Here is a 20,629-nt window from a genome sequence, read left to right on the forward strand (position 1 = left end):
GTTTTTAGATGTTCAAATGTTCGATACCTATGTTCATCATATTGACGGCAATGGCAATTTCCAGACTTCATTCAATCACCATGACAATGACAATATAGTGATACGAAGTATTTTAAAGAAGTGTAATCTTATTTAAAAATAAGTATTTCGGTGAGCCTCTTGCTGCCGCTCAACATTATCAGATTGTTTTAGTATTTATCAAGCATTAATTAAAATTTATATATTACTCCCTCTATTTTTCTATATATGACTTTCTCACATTTCGAGACACACACTTCTCTCTTCAATATCTCTCAAATTATATGCTTAAATATAGTGATATGTATACTCATATGAAAGAGTTTTTCATAAGGAATTTAATGATATAATTTTTATAATTTTTTACCAAATATATTTTTGTAAATATTAAAGTCAAAGGCTCGCCTCGAAAAAGCAAAACGTCAAATTAAAAAATGGAGGGAGTAATATAAGTTATTGTTAAAAGTGGCCTATCTTTTAAATATCGCACAAGGCCCCGAAATGTTAGGGACGGCCCTGATTTGAGTAATTATATTTTGGCGTTCTTTTATGCTATAAATTTTGTTAAACACCCCAATTGTATAAATCTTAGATTCGCCACTGGGAATACTGGTTGAGATATTTTGTAGTTACGATTATAAGACTAGTTAATTTGGTTTGATTCGGGTAATGATTAGATGATTACTACGAAGTATTGTTTTTTTTTTTTTACTGTTGATAATGTTATAGTTACTCGTTTTAAGTCGGTCATAGAGAGACATTCAAATGGGTTATTTTACCGTCTAGTAAATTATACCATGTCAAATTCAAGTGAATGAGAGTTCGCGTTGGGTTTGGATAGACCGATAAACTCAACCGAACCAAACATACCATAGTCCATACGGTAGTAGTTAAGCACATGTTCTTTTGAACTTAATTCCAGTTAGCTTTTATAAGTTCAATTCAATTCGGATCGATTTAGTTCAATTCAATTTTGTATGTCTTATAAATTTAGTTCAGTTCAGTTCAGCTAATTTCATTTCAAAGAGCAGGGCCTTGCGAGTCACACTCTATTGTTAAACGATGGCCTCATAGAGGCGAACTAAATTCTACGTTATTTTTTTGAAGTAGATCATCCGGTGTAGTAGAAACTCGAGGAAGGTAGGATCATTAGGGCTCGAACCCGAGAACCTCGGGTTAAGGTAAAACAACTCTTTATCGGTTAATTTCGAGTTGCTCTATTCAACCCTTGTGTTAGTTTTTTTTTTTTTTTTTGGTGTTGACCACAGATATCTCCCTACCGACAGCTGGGGCAATCTCCTTCAGGGTACTGAAGGCAATTTAATAGATTGACCCCTTCCAAATTTGGCATTTTCATTAGCAAGAGTCTCGAACCTCTAACCACTTGTTTAAGAGATGAGAGCTCTTACCTCTCACATCAGCCAACTTTGATGGACTCTTGTGTTAGTCTCGATCACACATATCAGTTCATTCTGATGGACAGGTTTTTGACAGTCATACATCAGGTCCACCACCCAACCAATAAGTTGCATAAAACTACCAACAAGATTTTTGTAGAAAATCTAGATAATACATTTATTTAAGATATCAAGCTAATGTTTTGTCCACATAAGTCTTGTAAATTGTAAGGTTGACATGATAAAGAGGAAACTCCAAATAAACAACTTGAATTCAGTAAACAAATTCAATGTCTTTGACTTGGCTTTCCCCTTCAAGTTTAATGATCGGAACCCATCTTCTCGAATCAGTGTGAAATCTTGTGTCGTTGTGTCGACGGACAATGTCGTGGTTTTGTTCTTGAATACGCTCCAAAGCGGCCATTTCCCCGTGTTCTTATCTTCACAATGCTTCCATTCTGGTATTCTCTTGATTCCAAGGTTTCTACTGCTCCTCCGGAATTGTACATGTCAATTAATCCTATTGGCGCAAAATGGACAGTATTCTCAAATGCCTGAAAATACATTGTAACACGGATTCATAAACAATGCAGAAAATAAACGAATGGAAGCGATAGCATGAAAGAGAGCGATTCGATTACTAACCCCGACAGAGAGACGTAAATAGTTCACATGACAGCTTCCCTAAGGACACATCCACTTTTCCGTCCTTTGAAACTATCGTAAGGGATCCTGCAAGGCGGTGATTGGTTTTATTACTAGTCGGTTAGTTAACAAACTACATAAGCTAGAGTATTTAGTAGAACTTCACCTGAATTGAACCCATATACAAAGACACACCCAGCCCACTTATCACCCGCAACTTCTTCCGTAAATTCGACATCTTGTGGACTTACTTTGCCGACGGAGTTCGGGTATCGAAGTCCTTAGAGTGTTCTCGGTGAATGGCCAAGTACCTACTCCTTGGCGCTTAAATACTCCAATAACCCTGATAAGTTGTTCGATTCCATATCTTGATGAAACTGTCCAAGAAATCAAAACAAAAACATAAGAAAAGATCCGAGTTAGTGTTACAAAGATACCTATATTACCTCGACTCTTTACTTCGAGTCTTTGTATTCATGTCCGAAACAACACCGCATAACTCGAATATGACTCTTATGCAGACTAGAGTAAGATAGTTGTGTTTGACTACCTTTCCCCATCCATGACAGGTCTATGAACAAACAAATCTCGAGTAGGACGGCCAAAGAAATCTAGCTCGCAGGATTGAACCATCGGATAATACAAGTCTCTTTAGAATCTCAAAATCATGGCTGCCTGGCTTATCACTGCAATCAAATAGTCCAAATTCAGACACACTGTCATTTCAATGTTACGGAGGAAGGGACAATATATAGAAAGACGATTTCATTTTGGTGGTTGAATCGTAAGTGTCGATTTTCTCACCTGACATACACTCCACAGCCACCTATTGCTCGGGAAGAAGCATGAAAGTCTGCAGATAATGGAGGCTCAAAACATTGAGATTTTTAGTAAAAATCGAAGTATTTTTCGGATGAATCACGAATAAACGACATCATAGTGTAAAAGATATGAATATCTTACTTGGAACATGTCCCAATCAGGTTGTACTAACTCTCCAAGGATAAGATCTGTTGAAAGACACACCGGCAATGTGCACTTTGTCTCAAAACGTTGGCTCCCGAGGCATAAAATCTTCATACGCTCTAGCAACGGCACTCTTCTTTGAATCACAATCAAAATATTCAATCAGTTGCCACTTATTTCATGTAGTGTGTTGCATTATACATATTATTGTACGAGATCAAATGTAGTACTCCCTCCGTCCATGAATAAACTTTCTGTTTCCACAAAAAAAATAAGGAATATAGGAAGACATGGATAGAAATGAGACGGTCTCGTGTAAGAAAAGCAAACTGAAAAACCGAACAAGGAGTCGGTGTTATGAGACATAGAGCAAATGAGATTGTTGTTTCCGAAATTCTTTTCAACAGCTTCTTCAAGGCCTCTCAGGTAAATGGAAGTCATACGAACGCGACCACCATAGCCTGAACCGATGGTCTCCACCACATTCTGAATATCAACCTTGACACCATCCACACCGATACTTGCTAGGTAGTTATGGTAGTCACTGTAAAAATCACTGATCTTCTCGGGATCAATTACCCCCATCCCGTATTTTTCAATGCCATCCATAGCGACATCTCTAAGGTTCCCTACATTACCAGGAGATTGAACAGGATGAACAAGCTTAGGACCGTATTTCTGCAGAGCTTCGAGGATGGCGGGACCCCTCCCCAACATCCAAGTACGTGCGTGCCACACGTAAATGCATCTCAGATCATCCAAACAGCGCGCATGTCAGCTAGTTTAGTTGGGAAAGTTAAACAAAGAACTCAATTTTAGCAAACAGTGAGACTTGCATCGATAGATTATTACTTCAAGCCATATCTCGTTTTTAAGAAATTGAAGAACTCGGGTAGTGTTGTGTACTCATCCGTCGAGTTCGTATCCGAATTTATCGTTTTCCTTGATGTTCCTCAACCTTGTTGCAAAACCAAAACTATAAACCGAAACGAATTCGGATGAGTTAGAATATTTTAAGGAAACAAAAATCTGTCATAAACTCCCGAAACCATAGCTTACTCGAACTCCCGTGTGTTTCTCTGCTTCATTTTGGAATTCATTGTAAGTATCCTGCCATCCATCATCAATGACCAAGAACCTTGGCGTAAAACCTCCCTGCGATAAACTGAATTTCACCAAAAGAAATGCATTGCATCACATGAATTGCTTTGAAAAAACAACAATTTTCTTCAATCAACTCGAAGCATGATGCGCTACTTAATTCGAAGAATCGACAAATACCTTTCAAACCCCGTCCGATTCCTTCGGGTTGACCTCTCTATAAAAAGCATCCCAAGTGCACCAACCAAACCAGTCTAAATGAGCAGGAAGTCGCTTATAAATCATTACGAAATTAAATTAGAAGTGCATCCCATCTTGATATAGACTAGGAATTAAACGAAACTTGATTCGTCAAAGATAATTATTTCACCTTTTTATCGTCTACATGATTAAATGTACCTTTGTGCTCTGCCAAAGATCCTACAGGTACACAGGAAAAACACTTAACAATGCCTTAATCTCAAACCGAACGGAATTGGCTAAGACGATTCGTTGAAGCTGTGTAAAATAATAAAAGAAAAAGAGGTCAACACAGATTTTTCAAAACACATACTTGATAGAATTCTTGATTAGCTCATAGGGGTTCTCTCCGAAATTTACAAATACAGATTCGAAACGTGTCTTTGTTTGGACATCGGGATCTCCTAAATTCATGATCGAAGAACGGATATATCGAATAATCTAAAATCGATGATAATGACAAGAGTAAGCGATCGGGCATGTCAACTAACCGCTTTCAAGACAAAGTCAAGTTCATTAGTTTGAGTACCCTGCAAGCTTGACCGGAAAGCGCCTTCTAAGACAGGCAAAATCAAAATATAGAATGTGCAAACTATCTTTAACTTCTAACAAAGAATAATAATCGTGTTTCCGGTCTTAAGTCACTTGCAGATGTCCCAATTCTAGGCATCATCCACCATATCTTGAATCGGAATAGTGATGAAAACTTGTATCCCCCGCAATGACCATTCAAAATTTAAAGATACTTTGTTACCATACATACAGACGTAGACTATAATAAACAAAAAGAAGTGAACCAGTTCTTCGCTCACTTTAAGGCACCAAGGGTGAACACAAGCCGAGAGCCGGGAGTAGGCGGCGGCACCCAAGAAAACAGACCCGGACGGCGCGGAGAAAAGACAACATTTTCTCGGGATTTCGGTGAGTACAACCTTGCCATTGACAGACAAACAATCGTCTTCAATGATGATGGCCATCTTTGTTGAGCTCTTCAATGCCTGTGGGTCGTGTAGTATGTGCACTGTAATCATATAACACAATCAAATGTAGCTTTTTAAAAGAAAGTAATAATCATTTTAAAACACTACTAAACAAAATCAATGCAATGATTTAAAATCAAATGATGAGATGAGTGATGCAGACTTTTACTATTATAAATATTCCTATTACGCTCCCGAGTAGTTGGTTGTGCACCGGCTCCCCCGTACCGTGCTGGTATCCACTTCTAGAGTTTTTGAGGGGTTTTGAGGTTGCCAGGATTCGAACCCCGTGACCTTCGGTCACACTGGCTCTGATACCATGATAGATGAACCATCTCAACCAAAACCTTAAGGTGATGGTTGAGGCTCAACTATTATAAATATTCCTATTAATAGGTACAGGAAAAGCCAAAAAGGAAGCGACTTTTATAAAGTTTAAGTGATAAAGGTTAGTAAGATAAAGACAGTTTTAGTATTGTGATTGTAGTGCTGAATTGACAAATTAGAATACAAAGTGTGAGGTTCGGCTATTTTATACAATGTTTTCAGGTTTTGGCTTAAACGAAGTGCGTGTGAGCGACTGAGCGTGTCATGCCATGTCAATATATGTGCACCTTCTTTATGTCATCTTTGTTACGAGTAAGCTTTGTGTCGTTTTTCGATATATGTGAATGATGCATAGATAGCGGTAAATTGGTTGCAAATGAGTGAATAATTTTTACATTGGTTGCTGAAATTGGTTGAAGTCTGTTAACTTCAGAATAACAAAAGAAACAAAGGAGACATTATTCCAGTGTTCAATCACACATAATTCTTCCCTTGAAAAATCTACAGAAGTTGGAACGTCTTTCATAGAAAGCGAGACATATGGTATGTGAACAGTTTGCAGGAAATTATTTTGACATAAACATCTCATTTTCAGTACACAAATCTGATGTCTTTCACCTGGCAGTCTCCTTCAAGCATTATTGTCAATAACCCGTCTTCAAGATTAAATGTAAATTCTTCGTTTTTGTGTCAACAAGACAATACCTTGGCGTTTTGCTTGAATAAGCACCAAAACGACCACATCCCCGTGCTTTCATCTTCACAATCTTCGCCTCAACCTGCTTATCGAACTCCATGATTCAATAGCCCCTCCAGAGTTATACATGTCGAGTAATCCAATTGGAGCGAAATGGACTACTTCACCAAGACCTATGAAAAAGAACGAGAATTGGGTATGGGAATCGGATGTATACAATGTTACCCTTGTGTCGAAAACACGAGACCGATTGGAATGACCCGAAACCAAGAGGATATTTTTAAAAAATAGAGTAAGGCTAACTACTAACCCCGATTGGACAAACGTGAACAGTTCACATTTTAGCATCCCCAAGGACACCTCCGTTTCCGTCTTGGAAACTTTGTTTAGAGACCCTGAAATGTATTTAGGTCATTAGTGAGACACTTAATCTCTAGTAACTTTAGATTCTAAGGATGTATCATAAATTCAGACTACAGAGGTTTTAGTAGTTCTTTTACCTGAATATAATGCATATAGAGCACAATCACCCTGCCATTTATCTCCTGCAATGTCTTCAAGAAACTCAACATCATTTAGGACTCACTCTGCCACATATGACTTCAGGTGTTGACGTGTCTTGTAGAATATCGTACCATGGCCAAACACCAACTCCTTGACAGTTAAATACTCCGATAATTCCAGATAAACTGTTAAGTACCCCTCATTAGCCGATAACACAGTTTAGAGTTTAGACTATTAACTAAGACAGGAATTAGATTACGTTTTCCCATCCATAACAGGATCCTTGAATAAACAACTTTACAATTAAAACCCAGCAATTAAACATTATTAGCCAAAACCCAATAATTATAAATACATTGAACCCAATTATTATACAAATTGAATAAACAAAAACCCATTAATTATTTTTTTTAGTCGAATTTTAATCAAAGATAAACAAATGATTGGAACCGAGCAATAAATAAAAAATGATAAAGTTAGATATACCTCAGCAATCTCAACACCACCAGCTCCATCAAACATGTTAGCTAATTTCTCACTATCAACATCATAAGGCAAATTACCAACATACAACTTAGCATCCTCAGGGGGTTGAGAAAACCCGTCTTCGGTTTCGAAACCAGAAGCTTCAGGCTCAGAGACATCCTGTGGCATGTCCCAACTAACTGCAGCTTCTTCTTCTTCTTCTTCTTCTTCATCAAGAACCGCATTAGTAGAGCTCTCTTGTTCCCAATCAGATGTTTGTGCAACAAAAAGTGGTGCAAAAATGGTGGATTTTTGGAGGGAAAGAGTGAATTGTTTGGTGGGTTTTGTGAAAAAGAGGGATTTTGGGAGGAAGAGTGAAGTGGGTTTTTGTAGGGATGGTGTTGTGATTGAGATTGCTAGGGTTTTGAGGAAGGGATTTGTTGTTGTTGTCGCCATTTTTAGGGGAAAAATGGAGAAAAATGAAGGAGAAGAAGGGAGGAGGAGGGTTTAAGGAGAGGGTAAAGGGATAAGTGGATTGTGAGGAGATTTTATGAATGTTGCCAAAATGAAAAGATACAATCTTGATGGGTCACTCACGGGTCACCGGAGATTTAGACCTGACGAAGGGGTTAATCGAGTTATTATTTGGTTTGTCGGTATTTGAATCAGGTTGGGTTTGATTGTTTCGGGTTCAGGTCACTTTGAGTTTATCATTATTATTATTAAAGTGTTTTTCAGGGATATTGTTTGATACTATAAACATTCGTGTTAGATCATATTGATTCGGGTTAATTAGGGGTTACATGTAGAGTTGGCATTGGGCCGTGCTGGGCCAGCCCGCGTGCCGGCCCATCGTGCCTTCCCCAAAAAATGGCCCGACCCAGGCACGGATATTGGGCTGGCCGTGTCGTGCCGTGCCTGGCCCACTCACCCAAATCCCCGTCGCGGCCCGCTCTTGGCACGCCCAATTTCGTGCTCGGGCCGTGCCTGGCCCATGGGCTAATCGTGCCTAGCACGTGGGCCGACCCAATAACCTTAGTATTTTTTTTCTAAATACACTTTTATTTATATAAATAATGAATATTAACGATTTAAATATATATTTTATTAAATATTAATGTATTTGATGTCTTGATTAGTTGATTACTTGTATTTTTAATGTACTAGATTTAATTAAATAATTAAAAAACGATATTAAAAAATGAAATTTAATTAAATAATTAAGAAACGGGTCAAATCTCGGGCCGTGCCGTGCCAGGCCCGCCGTGCCTGGTTCGTGCCGGACCCTCCGTGCTTGGGCCGTGCCGTGCCTAGGCACGAGAATTTCCAAAAAATGCAGCCGCGGCCCGCCTCAAACCCGTTCGTGCCGTGCCCGTGCCATCAGTATTATTCATCCGTATCGTGTCGTGCCCGTGCCGGACTCGTGCCGTGCCCGTGCCGCCCGCCTTAGCCCGGCCCGGATTGCCATCTCTAACCCACAATCTCGAGCCGGTTTCGGGTCTCCCACCCCTGACCCGGCCGACCCGCACCATTGACCAGCCTTATATGTGACCAATTGTTGAGGATATTTTATGTCAATATTACTCCAAATTCTGTTTGGACAAGAAGGTGTGACTTAAATTAAACTACCGAATCCATATGTAACATAACTACAGAGTACTATTTCGATAAGGAAATAAAATAACTAATCCTAGTCAAATAGTGATTATAAAACCATTGCTAGGAAAAACTATATATATAAATGAACATCCTTCTTGTCAACAAAAAAAACAAATCAAGTAATCTTCCAAACAAAGGAAAGCAACGTGAGAAATTGAATTCGTCACTAGAACGATGTCGTCGGCCTTCATAAGATCAAGCAAGAGTTACCCTCCATATGGAGAAATTAGGCTGGCCCCGACGTTCAATTCTCAATTCTCGAAACCAACAGGTATGGTCGGAAGTGGTGAAGACGAAGGTAGAATGCATAACGGCAAATTATTAAGGCACCAATACTTAAGGACAGCATACCCGCTTACGATGCTCGAGGCAGAGGGCGAGGATAAGGACAAGGAAGAAAGAAACGATGATGCCAAGGTGGTTGTTACGAAGGCGAAGAAAAGCTCTGGCGTATGTTTTGTGTCAATGTTTCGTAGGATGCTTGCTTGCACTTCCAAGATTGATGCTGCTCACTGATAATCGCGACTCGCGAGGGAACAAGGATATTACATCTTTATATTACTCCGTATGTTTAGATGTACTTCAACTTCTAGATAGTGAGATATTTGTAGTATCTCCCTTTTAATTAGCATTAGCTTTATTTCTTTATATATATAATTATTAATTATAATTATAATTCTGCAAATAAAATAGTCGTAAACTAGTTTTGGTGGAAATTGCGGAAAAAAAAACGGTTTTAAAAACCGCCTTACATAAACGGAGTATTATCTACGTAGGTAACAAACAATCGATCTTAAGATTCCAATCATCCGGAAATTTGTTTACGTATGTAATTTTGAGGAAGCTGACCTAAAAAATGAATCTAGTAAATTAAAGATAGAGATACTCGTATTAAAGGTTGTAATTCCGAAAAACATAGGAAGTATATACATACTCGTATTACTTACCATGGAGGTGGCCATCTTTCCTATAGGAGGGAGCTCGGCCCTTGCTAGTTTTTCAATGTCAAATTATCACTCGGTTCCCCTTGAGTCGATGATTGACTCTTAGATATGCACCCATGAAATCAATAGTTTAAATATCGGGTCTCTTATATAATTAACTTCAAGATCTGTCAATGCTTCCCGTCATATATAAACATACACATGCTTAGTTATTCAATAAGCTACACTGAAAACCACCTTTTATATGGCTAATTCTAATACGGTACTCCATAGTATTCTTTTTTTTTAAACAGCCCCAAAAGCGGGTTTACCTCATCTCATTAAGATCATCGTTAACCAAAGACATAGTGTGTTTGGGCAGCAAACGGTCCCATAATTGTCTACCTAATTCAAACGAACTAAAATGGGCAAGCTCATGCGCTACGCCATTGAACTACCGACTAACAAAAAACCAAACAACAGAATGAAAAACAGAGCAAATAGAAAAAAATATCATCTAAAATTAAATGGAAATCGCTACAGCCATGCGTCCTCAAAACGGTGATAGCGTCGATCATTGTTTTACAGTCACTCTCGATAACAACATTCAAGTGTTCATGCCTCCTCACTTCTTTAATTCCTTCCAATATCGCTAATGCCTCCGCCATCTTCGGCTCCAACTCCTCCCTCCTATGTTCCGCCATCCCCCACACCACCTCCTCGTCACTATTTCGACATACCACACCAATGCCCATACCTCAGCCTTCCTTCACTCCCGCGTCAACATTCAGCTTCACAGTCCCTATCTCCGACTTGGCCCACTAAATTCTAACTAATCATTTTTCGGGTTCATCATTCATACGAATATACGAAAGATATAAATATAATCTTTCGTATATGGTTAATTCTTTTGAGTGAGTTATTCAACAAGCGACACTGAAAACCACCTTTTATATGGGTAATTCTTTTGAGTGAGTTTTATCTCAAGATTCATGTGAGATAGTCTTGTCTCAAAACTCACCGATAATTTTACCCTTAGTCCGGATTCGAGTCGGATACAATGACGGGCTAAAAGACGTATGCCTATCAAATGTAAATTTATAATCTCTTACTTACTAAACTACTAAAACAGTAATAAAGCGAAAATAAGGATCGAACCACAAGGTAGGACTAAGTCAGTTAAAGTGTCTAAAAGTATAGAGTAAAGTAACCAATTTAGGTGGGATTTGATTTGGTTTGATTAACTAAATAACTTTTTTTTTTTACAGCTGCAAATAACGAGTTCTTATACAGATGACATTTGACTCATTTGGTCAAATGTACTTATTTTAGTAATACCAAAAACTAAAACAACAAAGCAACTACATCGGGTAACATAAATGTGTTGATGGCGAACGGATGGCTGACTACGGGAATCAACTTCAACATCCAGAGCATTCTTGAGGTGACGATCATAGGTGGCCAACAAAACGAACCAATCTTTACTCATCATAGTCAACTGAGCTTCGGAGAAATACCTGCAACAAGACACAAAAATGTGCCTCGGAGATTCATCTCCTTGGTTGTGATACACGAACTCTGGAAACCAACGAGACCCTTGACCCATCGAGATTGGACAAAGTGCACTGAGGCCACAAGGACGTAGAAAGGAAAGGCGGAAAGTAGATCAGGAAAGTCTGCCTCTAGAGGAGATAAATCTCCTACACTTTGAATAAAAACAGTCTTTACGGACAAGAAACTCGTACCCAAGAAAAGTGAGTAAAAAGGTAGGGAGCAAAAGAAAGAGCCACGTACATGATCAACGTACATGATCAGCCCCCAAACCAAAACCAACTTAGTAGGACGGAGGAAAATGGACACAACACACACCGGATGTAAAGTTACGAACTTCCTAATTGACACAACTAAACTTATTGACACCCCTAAAACTAGGAAAATAAAAGTAGGAAAAGCTTTTATTTGGGAAAACGGTAAACATGATAAACTAAAAACAAACATCGACAAGAAGCGGAAACCGCCGCATCTGACCCAACCAACAACACTACCAAATACCCGATTCCTCCCCTACCAGACACATCTCAAAAGGGAAGACCCATCCACCATGACCTCACACCATCCTAAGAAAACGACGACGTAACAAACACAAACTGAAAGTCGCAATAGTCCAACAAGCACCAAGAAAAGCAGCAAAGGACACCCATTTCACCAAGCAAATCCTCTTACCACCGCCTTACATGCAAAAACCAATCTACACAGATACACAGGACAAAGGACCGATTGGTGGGGGAAATGAGGGGATCACCAATCAGTCCCAAAACTGACCCGATGAGCTATGCTCATAAAACAAACACAATAAGGACGAAGGGCCGATTGGTGGGGGAAATGGGGGATCACCAATCGGTTTCTAACCGACCCGAAGAGCTAAGCTCAATGACAGACACAATAAGAAACAACCCGACAAAAACGACACAAGGCTGACCAAAAACAAAGACATCGGAAATATAAAACTCGTCAGAAAGAACAACGGCAAAACCCGTGACAACGATTCAACACCTAAGAAGCCGATTTACGGCCTGAAAACTAGTGACATACCAGGGGTGGGGGTGGCACCCCCGGGGGCTCGGCCCTTGCTAGTTTTTCAATGTCAAATTATCACACGGTTTCCCTTGAGTTGATGATTGACTCTTAGATATTCACCCATAAAATCAATAGTTTAAACATCGGGTCCTTTATTATTCACTCCAAGATCCGTCAGTGCTTCCATAGTTCCAATCACATGTAAACATATACGGCTTAGTTATTCAACAAGCTACACAGAAAACCACCTTTTTATATGGCTAATTCTAATAGAGTACTCCGATCCGTAGTATTCTAACTAATCATATTTCGGGTTCATCATACATACGAATATACGAAAGATATAAAGACAATCTTTCGTATATGGCTAATTCTTCTTTTGAATGAGTTTTATCTCAAGATTCATGTGAGATGAGTCTTGTTTAAAAACTCACCAATAATCTTATCCTTTAGGACGGTGAAGTAATTCATCATGAGTTTTAACACGGTTACATTCTCAGTACTTAATCACAAGATTTGTAATTATATTAGAAACCCTTATCAGTAGCTGATCTATGTGAGAGGATCTATGTGAGAGGTCCAAATAGTCGGAACTCGGAATTGAGAATATTAAAAGACGTAGAAATGTAGAATGCATGCAAAATACGCGAACTAGTGACAAAATAAAATTCCTCAAAAAATTCAAACAATAACAGATAAGGCCACGAGACATGTGACACAATTGGTACAATGGTACTCCATTTAAAGACGTTGTAGTATATGACTAGTAATCAGTCATGAATGCCAACTGTCAACTGGCCAAGTCACTTTCTTAAACTCTCAACGTTACGCTACATAAGCAACTGCACCATTTCGAAAGCTTACCAAACTGGGTACTAAAATGTCGACTTTGAGTGTTCCTCCCATGGCGCTCTCTCCTCGTGATGATTCTACCCTTCTTTACAAAGCCTTCAAAGGTTTCTTTTCTTCTTTTTTTTTTTTTTTTTTTTTTTTGTTGTTGTTGTTGTTGTTGTTTTTTTTTCGACTTTTGTTGTTCGCCCTGCTGAAATTTTCCGCTCCCTCATATCAAATCATAGTTGTGCTAGTTGTACTAGTATCGTTATTCTGGTTTAATTGATTGTGATTGCTAGATTTACTCCTTGTTGATTTTGATTGTGTCTTTTAATTTATCCCAAATTTAATTGGTCTTCCCTAATTTAGTAAAGAAATTGAATTAACATTCCGATCCCTTGATATTTAACTACACTCTTTCAATCACAATAATATTGTTGGTATTCTCGTTAATTTGAGGCGTAGATTTGTTATTGTACTCCATTCATTCCGTTCATTTGTTTAGCTTTTGTTTTGGCACAAAGACCGAGAAAAGAGATAGGGGCCAATTATTAGATGATAAGTGGACCAAATTGAGTGTAGGATCAAATTGTCCATCAAATGCATTCCTGAAATAGAAAGATAAACAATTGACGGAGACTAAGAGTCTAAGACACCCAAAATAGAATACGTAAACAACTGACCGGGACGGAGGGAGTATCACTTTCCTTAAATCTTTGTAAAATTGGAAACGGTTGGATGAATGGCCGGACCCGAAGAGAAAGGAAAATAGACAATTTTCTCGGTTTGATTAGCAAAATTGTGTTCAAGTGAAGGTGAAGAAGTGACTGAGGGGCTGAGGGCTTAATAATGAAACATAGAGAGCCGATTGGAAGATGGTCTCTCCCAAGTTTTAGTGATCTTAAAACAGTTAGTCTCACTTAAGACGGAGGTCTCCGTTTTAATGACAAACTTTTGGTATTCCCTAGGTTCTCGTTTTTTTAGGTCTCGTTTTAACTATAAAACCATGTTCATGTTAGAACAAACACAAGTATGATTGTATAGATTTGATTCCCTGACCCATCCATAACTCACAAGCACGGTTTCATGGACTTGACCATTGTATTTATACAAGTAATACAACGGAATACAATGTTAAAGCACGAAGATTGAACATTGTTTTCTTTGACATTATCAATCTCAAATCTCAATCTTTAACAAAATGTCTATATGGAAGCAAGTTAGCTTTCTCTTATCTCTGAATTTGATCTGAACATCTGCTAGTACCTTTGTATAAGTATGTTCATGCAAGCAAGTCTGTCCGATTATGACTTGATCACTGCCGAATCTGAAGATGTTATGCTTTTAGTTTGGAAATTCCACATTCGCGTTGAACTCTCTTGTGGTGATATATATCGGAGTAAGATCAGCTTTCAGTCAGAAAGAACCTTTAGTCTCTTATAACAAAGTACTTTTTTCCCAGGGTTTGGCTGTGACACGGAAGCTGTGATCAACATTCTCGCTCACCGTGATGCTACACAGCGTGGTATCATTCAGCAGGAATTTAGATCTTTGTACCATGAAGATTTGCTTAAGCGTTTAGAAAAGGAGCTGAGCGGTAATTTAGAGGTATGACATTGATGATGCACAGTTCTATTTCATGTGTTTTTTCCAATTCCAAATTGAAGAAAGTTTCTGCAGATGGTAGATTTCTTATGGAAGCAGGTTTTTTTTATCGTGTTCACGTTTTTTTTTTCTTTTGTCAGTATGCCGTTTTGCTCTGGATGGAAAATCCTGCATCGCGTGATGCTGTTATTGTAAAAGAAGCACTTTCTGAAGATACTCTAGATCTCATTACAGTCACCGAAGTAATATGCTCTCGCACACCTTCACAGATACAAATCTTCAAGCAGATCTATCTTCAAAGGTTCGGATCTACCTTAGAGCATGATCTGGAACGACAGGCCTCTGGAGATCATAAAAAGGTGTGTCTCTGCCTCTAATCCTATGATAAATTAAGGATATTTTCTATGCATTCTGATGATCGCTTTAGACAGCTGAGCCTGCGACAGAATTGTCTGAGGTTGTGCCTTATGCTGCTCATATGCAGAGTCCGGTGGAGGGTTCTCGAGTTATTTTCTTGTATCCTTGTTAATTAACAACTGGTTAGCGTACTGGTGCGGGAATAAATGAGTATATGACATGGTTACTCCGTTGCAGCTTTTGCTAGCGTATGTGAGCAAACAACGCTATGAAGGTTTTGAAGTTGATGGAATGATTGTTCAAAATGATGCAAAGGATCTCTACAAAGCTGGGGAGAAGAGAATGGGAACTGATGAGAATATTTTCATAAGGATCTTTAGCGAGCGAAGTAGGGCACATTTGGCAGCTGTTGATTCACTTTACAAGAATATGTATGGAAACTCCCTTGAAAAGGTACATACTGTTTTGTACTTAAGAGGCCGACTGCCACGAGATACCAGATTTATTCACCCACTAACGAATTCCAAATGTATTCTATCATGGCGATTGTTTAAAATCTGTTAAAATGCATCATGAACCGAATGTTTCATTTTCATAATCTAAATGTTTCTGGTTATTTCTTGTGCAGGTCATAAAGAAGGAAACCTCGGGGCTGTTTATGCAAGGTCTTTTGGCAATTGTAAGATGTGCAGAAAATCCTGCAAAATACTTCGCAAAGGTAACTGATGTCTACCTAATTACTCCGCCTTTTGGTTTGATAATACTGTATATGGGTCCTTCCGATTCAGCTTGGATTCGACTTTCGAGGATGCAGTTAGCCAGTTAGTCGTAGACTTATTTTCGTTAAACCAAGTGGTGTTAGTTCAGTGGTAGCCGGGTTAAACCTTGAAGCTTGTAGAACTGCAGGAGTTGAGAGGTCCCGGGTTCGACTACCAGCTGTGGCGATGATCACTTGACCACTGCAGCCCCCGAAAGGGGTGGCTTACATGGTCCATGTGGTGGTGCGGGAATGCATGGGCCCGGGGGATTCAACCCCCTCGTCATAAAAAAAAAAAAAAAAAAAATGGTCTCGTTTGAGAATTTGTGTTTGGCCTAATGGCCTGCGTAGTTCTGCATTAATTAACTAAAGTAAGCTTAGACTTATTTTCGGTGTATTATAGGTATTGTACAAAGCGATGAAGGGATTAGGAACCGATGACACAACATTGATCAGGGTAATCGTGACAAGGACGGAGTTAGATATGGAGTACATAAAGGCCGAGTACTTGAAGAAGTATAAGAAGACGTTGGTCGACGCAGTTCACTCGGAGACATCAGGAGACTATAGGAAATTCCTTCTTGCTCTCTTGGGCTCTAAGCATTGACCAAAATGTGCAATTGTGCATATATTATGGGTCTCTTGTTACAATGATAATTGTATTGGTATAATAGTGTGCGAACTTATATTGTGGTTTTTTAAACTTGGTTTAATGTCCGATCAAGAAAATATATCCATTATTAATTATAATTATAAATAAAAAGTGTATTATCGCTTTATCGGGGCTGTCGACTGAATTTGAGAGTTGGCCTTGGTTCTTAGAGCAGCCTTTTGAAACCTGCTATTAGACGACTTTCAAATATACATAATTGTGCTAAGTAATGGGCGAGATTTACCCTGAGGAGGCATAATTAAGGACGATTTTGAGGTGAAAAGGGTGTAAAATAACTTTATTTTCTATAATTTTCACAAACTCGATTAATAATCCTAAATACATTCTCAAGCACTCTTTCCCATTGATGAGGCGATATTTGTACGGGGTTAGAAGTGTTATTTACACACTTTTGAGGAGTAATATGATAGTATGGTGTGATATAAGTGGCTATTACGTGATTTAGTTATAAGTGTATAATAATGAGGATTTATTATTTAGATGATTATGGGAAAATGAAATAGCGACACCGGATGTTACTCAATTTTTACGATACCCGGGGTATAATAGTAAATTGCGTAAATATTTTAGTTTCCCTCTTCTTAATTTTGAAATTTAAACTAATTAATAAAGAAGGGTAGTTAGGGAAATTTTACAAGTCTATGCTTTCAGCAAATTAGTTGCAATGGGAACATTTTTCATGGCACTTTTGTAGGAATTTTCCAACAAATAAAAGCTCTTAATGAATCGTGTGTTAGCATTTGCACTTTGATGAAACTATAGGTTATGCAATATGATGCACATAAAATTCACTTGAAAACTACAAATGTTGAAGGTATGCATTATGGAAATCAAGATTATAAAAATAGAACCGTTCGTCTATTATTCGATTTTTAATTTTGCAAACTATCATTCAATCTTTAATTTGGCAAATGTCATGGACTACGTAATGATATAAACTAGCTAAGTTAACAAATACTCGGTAATTTATTTGGGTTGAATTCGAATTGGTTCATTTTAATGATGTTATATCGATTCGGCTCTCGCTAATATGAGATCGACCGAGGTAACTCTAAACCTGCCTATAAACCAGGCCACAACCTCCATCAACGAAAGTGAACTTTTTTTTCGCTTCTCTAATTGTCATGAAGAAGATGAAGTTATGATGAATATGAAATTGGTATATTTCCCTTTTGGAATCTGATTTATATTGAATCGTTTAAATTACGTTTTTACCCTTATATATTTGGCGCAAAATCAAAAATTCAATTATTAATTTTTTCTTTTATTAGGGTGTTACTGAGTTTAAGTAACACCGGGTGTCGCTCTAGCACTCCCCTTAATTATGAGAGTGTGGTTTGTTGGAAGTCGGAGATGATTTAGTTGGAATTTGTGACTTTTTTTGGAGAGAAATTAAGGAAGGTCAACCAAAATCAACAAGAGTCGATGTCAAAATGAAACGACACAAAATTCATCACTCAAGTCCTTATAAGGTTCAACCCGAGTCATGGTGTAATAACTAAGTTTGAAGCTTTGACATACAAAAAACAAGAACAAAATAAAGAACTGAAGTTTCGGTTCACAAGGATCTGTTGGACTTGATGCCTAAGATTGAAGGCATTCTCATATTTTGGTTGTTTGTGTATCCCACATCGGTGGAACACAACCAAAATCTGGGATTTATATATCCCCTTGCCTTTGTATGGGTAAGAGAATGGACCAAGGTGGGTTTTGTGTGTGTTTGTTGGGCCAGTGGGTTTGGGTCCAACACACACGCGCGCGCGCCGGCCCGGCTCAGGTTTGGGTTTGGGTAGAGCCCCTGCGGGGCGGGCCAAAGGCCCACTTTTACCTTTTTGGTCCTGCGTGTGTATATTTGTCCAGGTTCATCCTGACTTGTGTGTTATTTGAGTCAACCAGTCTGTTAGTGGGAGAGGGTCTTACTCCCACTATTCAGGGTTGAAGGCTGCGTTTTAGGAGACGGTTTTGGCTCCTTTAACCGTCTGTTTTTCTCGCTATAAATTCGAACCCGTTCTCATTCTTAAACACACAAAATATACACACCTCTTCTTCTTTTCTCTTTCTCTCCTCTCTCGCAATATTTCGGGTATAGTTCGATCGGTTCCCAGTCCGTCGCCGAGTGGGCGATTCGAAGGGCGTGAGAGTGTAATCCTGGGAACTACCGGTCATTGCTTTGATCGCCACCACGGTCGTACCGGAATAATAGTTTTCAAGGCAGTGGTTTCGCACCACGTCACTACCTTTTCGCATTTGGTATTTCTGATTTTTCTCTAGTTACTGCATCTTTTTTCCGACAATTTGAAAACTATTATTACTGCAGTAGCTATGTCTGTAATCTCGAAAATTGTTCCTGAATTGGGTAAGAGAATGGACCAAGGTGGGTTTTGTGTGTGTTTGTTGGGCCAGTGGGTTTGGGTCCAACACGCGCGCGCCGGCCCGGCCCGGCCCGGCTCGAGCTCGGGTTTGGGTTTGGGTAGAGCCCCTGCGGGGCGGGCCAAAGGCCCACTTTTACCTTTTTGGTCCTGCGTGTGTATATTTGTCCAGGTTCATCCTGACTTGTGTGTTATTTGAGTCAACTTGATCTGTTAGTGGGAGAGGGTCTTACTCCCACTATTCAGGGTTGAAGGTGCGTTTTAGGAGACAGTTTTGGCTCCTTAACCGTCTGTTTTTCTCGCTATAAATTCAGAACCTGTTCTCATTCTTAAACACACAAAATATACACACCTCTTCTTCTTTTCTCTTTCTCTCCTCTCTGCAATATTTCTGGGTATAGTTCTGATCAGTTCCAGGTCCGTCAGTTTCGAGTGGGCGATTCTGAAGGGCGGCGAGAGAGTGTAATCCTTGGGAACTACCGGTCATTGCTTGATCGCCACCACGGTCGTCATCGAATAATAGTTTTCAAGGCAGTGGTTTCGCACCACGTCACTACCTTTTCGCATTTGGTATTTCTGATTTTTCTCTAGTTACTGCATCTTTTTTCCGACAATTTGAAAACTATTATTACTGCAGTAGCTATGTCTGTAATCTCGAAAATTGTTCCTGAATTGGCGAAACTAGAGTCGTTAGATGGTCACAATTATAAACGTTGGTCCCAGAAATTATTGATGTATTTTGAGCAGTTAGAAATTGATTATGTTTTGTTTAATGACCCGCCTAAACCAATCGCCCCTACTGATGTTGAGACGACCCCTCCTGTTGCTAAAGATGTTAAGTCCAATGAAGAGGATATTGCTAAATTTGTGAAAGACAACAAAACTGCTAGGTGGCATATTCTGAATAATATGACAAACACCCTGTTCGACTTATTTGCTGTCAATAAGTCTGCTAAGTTTATTTGGGAGTCTTTAGAAACTAAGTATGGGGCTGATGACGCGGGGAAAAAGAAGTATGTTGTGGGAAAATGGTTGGGATTTCAAATGGCTGACGGGAAACCTATCATGGATCAAGTCCATGTTTATGAAAACTTATGCGCTGATGTCGTTAATGAGGGCATGAAACTTGATGATATTTTTGTAGCTAATGTTCTGCGAGAGAATTCCCTCCCTCCCCGGTCCGATTACCGAAACCAACTTAAGCATAAAAAGAAAGACCTGTCCCTTAAAGAACTTATAGGACATATGAGGACCGAGGAGGCTAATCGCCTTAAAGACCTTCCTGCTAGTCAATCTGTGGATCGCTCCCGCTTGCTTCTTTGTAAAAGCTAATCTGGTTGAGTCTGGTGGTCCGTCTTATCTTTGAGAAATATAAGGGTAAGGGTAAGGCCAAGGTTGGTCAGGGTAAGAACCAGGGTCCTGCAAAGAAGAATGGTCCAGTGAAGCATACCAAACCGGTTCCTAAGATTGAAAGTCGCTAAGGGTCCTATTGTCTCCGCTATGTGTGCGGAAAAGTCTGGTCACAAAGCCTACCAATG

General features: G+C 39.1%; 3 protein-coding genes and 1 pseudogene across 3 annotated transcripts; 2 read left to right on the plus strand and 2 right to left on the minus strand.

Annotated features, from left to right (window-relative positions):
* Nucleotides 1–1,519: 1,519 nt before the first annotated feature.
* LOC141613015 (putative galactinol--sucrose galactosyltransferase 2) lies at nucleotides 1,520–6,471 on the minus strand (annotated as a pseudogene).
* Nucleotides 6,472–7,130: 659 nt separating this feature from the next.
* Nucleotides 7,131–7,796, minus strand: LOC141613016 (28 kDa ribonucleoprotein, chloroplastic-like). Its single transcript, XM_074431757.1, has 2 exons — nucleotides 7,362–7,796; nucleotides 7,131–7,157 (listed from the first exon to the last, which is right to left on the minus strand). The coding sequence occupies exons 1-2, from the start codon at nucleotides 7,794–7,796 to the stop codon at nucleotides 7,131–7,133; spliced, it is 462 nt and encodes a 153-aa protein (XP_074287858.1).
* A 5,469-nt stretch (nucleotides 7,797–13,265) lies between these two features.
* LOC141611269 (annexin D5-like) lies at nucleotides 13,266–16,828 on the plus strand. Its single transcript, XM_074429772.1, has 6 exons — nucleotides 13,266–13,455; nucleotides 14,793–14,938; nucleotides 15,076–15,294; nucleotides 15,530–15,745; nucleotides 15,921–16,010; nucleotides 16,453–16,828. Exons 1-6 carry the CDS (start codon nucleotides 13,380–13,382, stop codon nucleotides 16,654–16,656), a joined length of 951 nt encoding a protein of 316 aa, XP_074285873.1. The 5' UTR covers nucleotides 13,266–13,379; the 3' UTR covers nucleotides 16,657–16,828.
* A 2,905-nt stretch (nucleotides 16,829–19,733) lies between these two features.
* LOC141613017 (uncharacterized) lies at nucleotides 19,734–20,423 on the plus strand. Its single transcript, XM_074431758.1, has one exon. It carries the CDS (start codon nucleotides 19,734–19,736, stop codon nucleotides 20,421–20,423), a length of 690 nt encoding a protein of 229 aa, XP_074287859.1.
* Nucleotides 20,424–20,629: the final 206 nt, after the last annotated feature.

The sequence above is a fragment of the Silene latifolia genome, chromosome 11 (genome assembly GCF_048544455.1).
Source record: "Silene latifolia isolate original U9 population chromosome 11, ASM4854445v1, whole genome shotgun sequence".
NCBI lineage: Eukaryota > Viridiplantae > Streptophyta > Magnoliopsida > Caryophyllales > Caryophyllaceae > Silene > Silene latifolia.